At 34.5% G+C, this 9,921-nt stretch overlaps 1 protein-coding gene across 1 annotated transcript; it reads left to right on the top strand.

Annotated features, from left to right (window-relative positions):
- The first annotated feature begins 6,472 nt into the window (after positions 1 to 6,472).
- On the top strand, positions 6,473 to 7,392 carry LOC139868405 (protein GOS9-like). The gene is made up of 3 exons (XM_071856740.1): positions 6,473 to 6,506; positions 6,616 to 6,843; positions 6,971 to 7,392. The coding sequence occupies exons 1-3, from the start codon at positions 6,504 to 6,506 to the stop codon at positions 7,193 to 7,195; spliced, it is 456 nt and encodes a 151-aa protein (XP_071712841.1). The 5' UTR covers positions 6,473 to 6,503; the 3' UTR covers positions 7,196 to 7,392.
- Positions 7,393 to 9,921: the final 2,529 nt, after the last annotated feature.

Here is a 9,921-nt window from a genome sequence, read left to right as displayed (position 1 = left end):
AAAGAGAATTGGAAGTGAAATGGATTGATTGGTGATTGGTGAGTGGTGAATGATGAGTGGTGAGTGGGGTTAAAAGGAGCTCTAGTTAGTTGACTAGTTCATGGTAGAAGTTAAATTTGATTAGTAATGCATGACATAATCAAGAGTGGAATCCCATGCTAGTTCCTATTGGTATATACTCATAGTAAGTACGTCTAGAAGCTGTGTATAATACGGGTACGAATACTAAATGATTACGAGTAGAATTGTTGATGAAAAAGAATGGAAATGTAATTGTAAGCATTTTTGCTAAGTAGAAGTACTTTGATATGTGTCTTGAAGTCTTTCAAAAGTGTACTAATACATCTTAATACACTACATGCATATTCATTTTAACTGAGTCGTTAAGTCATCGTTAGTCGTTACATGTAAGTGCTGTTTTTGAAAGCTTTAAGTTAACGATCTCATTTAATGTTGTTGAAAGCTTTAAATCAAATTTTAACACATTTTTAATAAAGCGATATTAACCCAAACAAAAAAATCATCGCTTTTAACTTCGCCTTCCCCGGGTGGTAACGAATCTCAAAGTCGTAGTCATTCAACAATTCAATCCACCTACGTTGCCTCATGTTCAGTTGTTTCTGATCAAATATATGTTGGAGACTTTTATGATCGGTATATATGATACTTTTGACCCCATATAAGTAGTGCCTCCAAGTCTTTAATGTAAAAACAACAGCGCCCAATTCCAAATCGTGTGTCGTATAATTCTGCTCATGAATCTTCAATTGTCTAGACGCATAAGCAATTACCTTCGTTCGTTGCATTAATACACAACCGAGGCCTTGCTTTGAGGCGTCACAATATATCACAAAATCATCCTTCCCTTCAGGCAATGACAATATAGGTGTCGTAGTTAACTTTTTCATCAACAATTGAAATGCTTTCTCCTGCTCATCCTTCCATTCAAATTTCTTCCCTTTATGCGTTAATGCAGTCAAGGGTTTTACTATTTTGGAAAAATCTTGGATGAACCTTTTGTAGTAATCAGTCAGTCCTAAAAATTAACATATATGCTTCGGAGTTTTTGGAGTTTTCCACTTTTCAACGGTTTCAATCTTTGTCGGATCTACTTGAATACCTTCTTTGTTTACTATGTGACCGAGGAATTGAACTTCTTCCAACCAAAATGCACACTTTTAAAATTTTGCATACAGTTGTTCCTTCCTCAATAATTCTAGCACTTTTCTCAAATGTTCTTCGTGCTCTTGATCATTCTTTGAGTAAATGAGTATGTCATCGATGAAAACAATGACAAATTTGTCAAGATATGGCCCACACACTCGGTTCATGAGGTCCATGAACACATCTGGTACGTTAGTCAATCCAAACGGCATAACCATAAACTCGTAATGACCGTAACGCGTTCTGAAAGCAGTCTTTGGAATATCATCCTCCTTCACCCGCATTTGATGATACCCGGAACGTAAATCGATCTTCGAATAAGCCGACGAGCCTTGTAATTGATCAAATAAGTCGTTGATTCTAGGTAGTGGATAACGGTTCTTGATGGTAAGTTTGTTCAACTCTCGGTAGTCGATACACAATCTGAATGTACCATCCTTCTTTTTGACAAACAAAACAGGAGCTTCCCACGGTGATGTGCTTGATCGAATGAAACCACGTTCTAACACATTTTTAACATGGTGATGTGCTTGGTCCTTCATTTAATGTTGTTGAAAGCTTTAAATCAAATTTTAACACATTTTTAATAAAGCGATATTAACCCAAACAAAAAAATCTCCGAGCTGACCGGGCAGCTCAATCCCAGCCAGGGGCTCTGCCCCTTGGACCCCGCCAGGGGTTGCCACCCCTTGGACCCTGCTATCAGGGGCGCTGCCCCCGAACCCCGTCATAATCAAGATAAGTTCAAACAAGTGTGCACTCCACACTTTCCGAAACTTGTTCGATATTTATCAAGGTTATTTTGGTTAACAAATTAATCCCATTACACTTAAATTATATTGGTGACACAAATCACCAACAATGAATATATCTTAATATGATACATATGTATTTAGTAAGGCGTTGCTATAACGATAATCGTTATATATATCGTTTCGAGTTTCATAATTCAATAGTCTCATTTTATGTATAACTCATTGTTAATATACAGTGTGAGATACTTACTTTTCATAATATCATGTTAGGTATATACATATCCATATATATATCATCATATAGTTTTCACAAGTTTTAACGTTCGTGAATCTCCGGTCAACTTGGGTGGTCAATTGTCTACATGAAATCTATTTCAATTAATCAAGTCTTAACAAGTTTGATTGCTTAACATGTTGGAAACATTTAATCATGTAATATCAACTTCATTTACTATATATAAACATGGAAAAGTTCGGGTCACTACATATAATAATTAAATAATTATTTAATCCTTATTATAAGTCTTATAATAATAATTTCATAACATAAGTTTAATTCTTATCATAAGTATTTTCATTAATAATAAAAGTATTATTAATCATAAGTTTAATTAAATGTTTAATTAAATATATAGTAATTAATAAAGATATAATAAATATGTATATCATAAGTCTTCAATTAAAATAATTACTTCTTTTATCATAAGTAATTTAATAATAATGAAAATCATTATTTATATCATAAATCTTAATTAATAACCATAAGTTTTAATTAAAAGTTCATCGGGTCATAACTTGAGCCCCGGGTGTCGGTTTTCGGAGAGTCTTATATATATCTCCGCCTAACCAACCCACCCGACACATTAGTGCACTCAAGAACATCCCAAGAACAGCCACCAAGTCGTGACCATCAGCCATATAACAACTTGGAGCTTTAATCCGTTCAAAATCATGTTTTAATCATAACGGGTGATCCGTGGCTCGGATTTCGATGACCCGAACATGAAAGTTCATCCAATCATCAATCCTAATACACTAGTATACCCTAAAGACTCTAAAAGTGGTCACAAAGTCGGACGAAACCTGGAACAATTCGTTTTTACATTTTAATTTCAATAAAACACCATTTTAATCATAACTAGAGCTCCGGGATTCGAAATAACATGAATCCGGAGTCTAAATTCAATGTCTTGATGAGAGGAACACATCTAAACACTTTAATTTCACTTTTATATCAGTTATGTTTACAGAAAATATCAAACAAACCGCTGTCCCAAAACAATCAAACCGAAAACATATATAATCGAGCATTTCTACGCATACTATCAACAGTACAATAACATATAATCATTATACAATCAATATAACTAATAAAAACAGTAAAATATATGAAAAATAAAAAAGCTAGGGTTAGGGTTTATACCCTAATCGAGAATTGAGTGATATGGTTGCGTAGAAAATGATGAGAGGAACGCGTTTATGTGAATGATTGAGTGATCCAAGCTAAAATTGTTGATGAAATGATGATGATGGTTGGTTTGGGCGAAGGCCACAAATGGGAGAGGAAAGGGATAAGTGTTTTGAGAGAAAAAGTGGAATTAGGTTGAAGTGGAAATGTGAAAATGAGTTGTAAAAGTGAAAAACAAATGGGAGTATACTCCCTCCCTTGCAATCGGCCGAACGGATGAGTGGGGTGGGACCCACTTGGCCCAATTTTGTTAATTGATAAAGTCCTTGTGGCCCGAACGCTCGATCGAAGCCCGAAACGCGAAAACACGACTACGCAATTGAAAATTCGGAGAGATAACAAATACGCAACGAAGAATATATATAAACATATGACATTAGAATATCATATTTAAAATAATTAGGACTTAAAAATCCCAAAAGCTCGATCGTTGGTTTGAAAACCGAAAAGATTCGCCGGATAGAAATCCGCGACACGTAGAAACGTATAACTTAAAATATGGATACAATTATTCACTTAGCACATAATAGTTAATATATTATTACCAAAAATAATAATATAGGTCATAGAAATGACGTGGCACGAATAATAATTAACGGACGTTAAATAATTAACGGTAAAGATAACGGAAAAAGTAAGGTCGTGACACATTCCAACATGTTACTGGCACCCCGTTGATTTCAATCCAAACCAATCTACCAGAAGTCCAATAGTTTAGTTTGAGTCGATTGACACTGGTACACCATCTCCAGATTGCATGCTGACCGTTATTGACAATATTATTGACCATCAAATCGGATTTACAAACAATAAGGAGATCAAGTCCCCCAAGATACTTTAGGGTGAAGTCCTCCAACCCTTCAGCTTTGCACAAAGCTTCAAACTAATTAAGAAGCTCGATCTTTTTGAGTTCAACAACAATAGATCTGTCAAACATTTCTTTATTGCAATCACTTTCACTAATTCCAGCAACCCTCACATCTTTGTTACTGTCTTCTTTGAAATCTTTATTTGAAACATTATCTTTCTTAGCACCATTAAGTTTATCACGAAGATCTTGCTTGTTCATATTAATTTTAAACCTTAGATCTCCAGAAGAATTCTTAGCGACATCACAGAATCTCCGGTCGTCTTTGAAGGCGTTGGTGGCCGGAGATATTTGAAAATTGTTCTTCCTGGGACCATCATCATAACCGTTGAAAGATTGATGTTGTTGTTGATTTCTGTCGAAAGCTTTAAAAACCCTAATAGGGTTTCCGTCGAATCTGATGCTTTCCAGGGATGAGAGCATCTTGTCAGCATTTTTTACCCCATCAAACCTAGCAAAAGAAAATCGCATACCGTTACGAAGGCGTTTACTGACCATGTAAATGTCCTGCAGATTACCATAATCTTTGAATACTCTCCACAAATTAGCCAAGTTCCAGCTCTCAGGATAATTAAAAAGCATAAATGATGTTCGTCGATTTCCAATTGGTTTAATAGAATCGGAGTTGTAGCCGCCGTTGTACCTATCTTGCCTCCATCCATGCCCTGCTTTGAAACTAGCTTGCCTTGCGCGCGCGCTCTCTCTCTCTCTCTCTCTCTCTCTCTCTCTCTCTCTCTCTCTCTCTCACTCTCTCTCTCACTCTCTTTCTCCTCACACTCTCTCTCACACACTCACCCATTTTTTTATATTGAATTAATAATATACACGTTTAATTTAAACATTTATAAGTATAATTATAGATTAAATATGTTTTCTCATGTAAAATTGAATATAGCGGAACATATTATAAAAAATTGATCTACATTTTTCTCATATAAAATAATCTACACCGATCTAATTTCTATGCTAGAGATGTGTGTGATATTTTTTCTTTGAAGTTTATCATAGTAAAGAGTGAAATACTTTATTTATTTATTTATTTATTTATAGATAACAACAACAACAACAACAACAATGAAACCAAATACCACATAAGTGGTGTATGAGGAATGTGAGATGTAGACAATCTTTTCCCTATTCGAGAATAAAGACAAGTCATTTCTTCACCCAGAGTGAAACCACTCTCAAAAGTAGAGAAAGACATCTCTATCTCTATTTGACGGATAAAAAGATTATTTCCGAGTGGACCTCCGGATTTTGGTATTTGAGAAGTCATCCCTTTTCTCAAATTTTAGTATTTTGAGCTAAAATCTATCGAACGAACTTGATTAGAAGGTTTCCTATCGTTTAAGCTTGCCCCCTCAACAAAAGTTTTCAAGTTTCGCCACTGCCCACAACCGATGTGGGACAAGTACTAAAACTTCTAGATTTTGCACCAAACTAAGAACTTTGAGATTCGATTTCTCTTTCACCTTTAATCTGTTTTGGACACTTTTTAACTCGTTTTAAAGCCATTGTCAAGGACTACAAAACTCACTAAATAATTACTAGTATATGTCATTCGACCTTATAATTATTTATGTCCAACGGTTGGTGAAAACACATGTTTTTCATCAAGTTTTTACAACATATTTTACATGCATGGTAATTTTACGCATTCTATACTAACATAAACCCAATTTATGAGTGTTGATGTATAAACATAAATGCAATAGTTGTAACAAATGACAGTTAAACGACTTTTACATATATCATATATGCCCTATTGATTTAATTAAAAATATGTTAAGATCTAAATATAATCAATGGTACGGTCTAAATTGGGTATTGCAGTTCTATACATTTTTTCTGAATTTCATATGTACAAAATAAAGTTACTGTATAAATTTCGTCTCCATATATGAGAATGTCATTGTTTGAAAGAAAATTAAAATATTAAATTCCATACCAAGAAGAAAAAAGGGGTTTATATTTTATATCATACTACGTTTCTTGAAATTAAAGTTAGTGTACTACTATGGTCCCTACAATGGGCATAAGCATGACGGAGCAATGCCACGTAATATAAGATAACGTCATGCTTTTGTTGTGATCGTGTCTAGTAAATAATTAATTAAGGTTTACAAATATATGTATATTTACTTTACAATCCCTGATTCATGCCTATATATAGGCGTCCATGGATGGGAATTAGATATAGCAAATACATCAATACATCTCTAATATTACATATAGAAGAAGAATCAGAATGGTATGCTAATTTTAAGGAATGCTAAATATGTTAATTAGTTTACTAATCAATTTGAGTTTTTAATATAATAACTGTATGTAATGTAATATGTAATGTAATGTATATGCAGGCATCTAGTAACGTAATTAAGGTTGCAACATGGGGGGGTAATGGCGGAGATAATGAATGGACATTCTTCCCAGATGAAGGTCCTGCTCCATATTGGATCAAAGAGATTACTGTCACTAGTACTACCGACCAGAGATCTGTAATTGCCCTCACCTTCATTTATGAGGATGCTGACAAACACATACACATTTCAAAAGTTGGAGGTCAAACTCGTGGTTATGATATAAAGGTGATCTTTCATATAATACATGAGCTAGCTACCCTATATAAATATATTCCTTATATTTGAATAGTAAGTACTATGTTCTTATGGATCATGTTTTCTTATATGGTTTCTATTTACACATTGATCACAGTATAACTTCAGCAAAGGTCGTAAGATTGTTGAGATTAAGGGTGAATATGGAGACTATAGTAACATTACAGTTATTACGTCATTGGCTTTTGGTACCCAGCTCCAACCAAGTGGAGGAACTCCTTTCTCACTGTCTCTGACTGAGGGTAGAATTGTTGGATTTTATGGCAAATATGGGAATTACCTTGACAGTATTGGAGCCATCCTTTCTCCTGATTATATTTAATAAGGCTCCCGAGTTTTACTTGGAGAATATCAAAGCATGCATCAAGTTTGCGGGAACATATATATATTAGTATCTTTCATATTTATCATCTTGTCTTTCCTGTTTAATAACTTTCCTAGGTTGTATCAATATGTTGTGTGACTGTGTGGTCGATCGTGGCACGATCTGAATAAGTTCCCTATTTTCATATATGTACTTTGTATCACATGCATGCATGCTTCTATATATTATATTATATGTATATGTATATTTGTGGATGGATATTTTCAGAAATCTTGTTGCATAATGTTGATCGTTATTCATGTACTCCCTAATTTATATTGAACTAGTTAAATGGCCCCTGCTCCGACTTCCGATGCGGGGTTTGAACGGCGACAAAAGTGACAATTAGACTCTCATGGCCATGATGCTGCCTACAAATTACAATCGATTAGGTCAGATCCATACCTATTTTCGACTTCAAACTCATCAGAACTTCATAAAAAATACCAATTGTCTCTAGACCATTGACATAAACTATTATTAACAAATTAAAATCTTTTCTGTATATTCATGATCAGACACCAATTCCACCTTCTTCAGGGAATCTTCACCATCATCAGCGTGTACCACTTTCACAAAACCATGAACATGCAAAGTAAGTAAACCAAAACCATATAATTGAAGTACAAAGAATAAATAACTGTTAGTAATCCATAAAAAAGGTCTCTAAGTAATCACTTTATTATAAACAATCACTCACCAAGACAAACGCATATGAAATCGCAAGAAAGATTTAAAAAAAAAAAAGCCACATGAAACTGCCTAAACAAATAAACAAAGATTATTTGTAGTGAAACAAACGTAGACACTGTTGGCACTACTTAATCGGTTATGTCATGTTAGATAAGCATGGTTGCAAGTTTGATTTATTTAGTACTTTGGTTATTATTTAATTAAGTTTTAGTCTATGTTTAGTTTAATTAAAGGAGTCAAATGTGGTTAGTTGAATTAGTATTTGGTTGACCCAAGTTCACTACTAGAAAAAGCACTTTTTCGGACGATACCTTTTTAGCCGACTTTTGTCGTCTACAAAATTAAAAGCCAGCTAAATGACAAAAAAAAACAACTTTTCAGTCTCACTTTTTCTAAAATGTTGACCATGTTATTCCGGACGACACCAAGTCGTCCGGAAATGTGTCTGACGGAAAATTTTGGCTCCAAAAATTTGGCGGGGGTTTTTTCCGGACGATTTGTCGTCCAGGAAGCTTTCCGGACGATTTTTGCATCAGATTGTTTTTGTGTACACACAATTATCAAACTCATCAACTAAATATTTATTAAACTTCTCAACTTAGAAATGATAACGATTTCACCGATTATCGTCTCATTTGACGTGTATTACGATAGTAAATTCCGTAATGAAAATAAAGAGTACGACTATACGCGTAGTTCGAAATCTTCGTTCGAAGAAATTGACATTCGCGAACTTGTTTTAGAGGATTTGTTAGAATTCTTGAAAGAAAATGTACCGTTTGAACACACTGACGTGTTGTATTTTGAAGATGATTGTGTTCCAGAATTGTGCGTTACGTATCTTCGTACCGAAGAACAGTGGTGCGGTATAAAAGAAACCGTCAATTGGCGTTCCAGACGAATTTCTCTTTACTTACTTTTGGAAGATGAAGAAGCTTTTATTATGTATTAGTTTAATTATGTCGTTTGTATAATATTTTATTGTGTTTCAGTTTAATTATGTTGTTGTTTTAATATTTTTTTGTGTTTCAGTTTAATTAGGTTGTTGTTTTAATATTTTATTGTGTTGTATTTTAATTATGTTGTTGTAGTTTATTAAATGAATAAAAAATCGCACTTAATTTCGATTTTTAACAAAGTTACTGAATTAAATCACATTACAACGACGGGCATTAAATGGAAATCATACAAAGTTACTGAAATTAAAATCACACTAATAACGACAAGCATACGAACTAGTTGGAAAACATATTAATGAAACACTAATAACGACGACGAGGATGACTACGAGCATCCGACATAGTGGACGAACTTTCAGAACCTGAGCTCAATGCTGCCGATATTTCAGAAACGAAGGACCGGTCAATAGGTAACGTGGTTATCGGATGTCGTCCCACCAGACCTTCAACCACACCAATACTAGTAAATACGCAGTTCAGAAATGCTCCGTACGGAAGATGAGGTCTTGTTTCTGCATAACGAAGTTGATTCATTCGTGAAGAGACTAAATGAGCAATATTTACTTGGATGTTGTGAGTTATGCACCAGTGAAGACATGCTTCAGTCATTGACAATCGAGTGACATTTGGTTCACGGTGGTACATGTTACTCCTAATAATTGCATTTCTTGTAGTAATATTTCCCGGATGAAGATATTCGTCAAGAATGCCTGAACGTTCTACGGTCTTGTATGGAACCGCAGTACGACACACAAGTATCGTCATTTCATGTTTTGGAATATCCTGAGGAAGAGCTTCGAGGTCTTCACCTGGAAAATAGATATTTCTACCCTCAAATGGTACGCCCAATAGCATACCAAATTGTTGAAGAGTATACTCGTGTTGCCAGCCATAGATTTGAAACCTCACTAATTGTTCACTAGTGAATTCAAAGTTGGAATAGAATTGATGCACGAGTGCAGGAAAAAAGAACCTATCAACCAAAAGGAAAGAAAGCCAACCCATTTTTCTGAATTCATGGTCGATCTCTGG

Source organism: Rutidosis leptorrhynchoides, chromosome 1, assembly GCF_046630445.1.
Source record: "Rutidosis leptorrhynchoides isolate AG116_Rl617_1_P2 chromosome 1, CSIRO_AGI_Rlap_v1, whole genome shotgun sequence".
In the NCBI taxonomy this organism is placed as follows: domain Eukaryota; kingdom Viridiplantae; phylum Streptophyta; class Magnoliopsida; order Asterales; family Asteraceae; genus Rutidosis; species Rutidosis leptorrhynchoides.
Note: the sequence above shows the minus strand (reverse complement) of the source record. Positions and strands in the feature narration are given on the sequence as shown.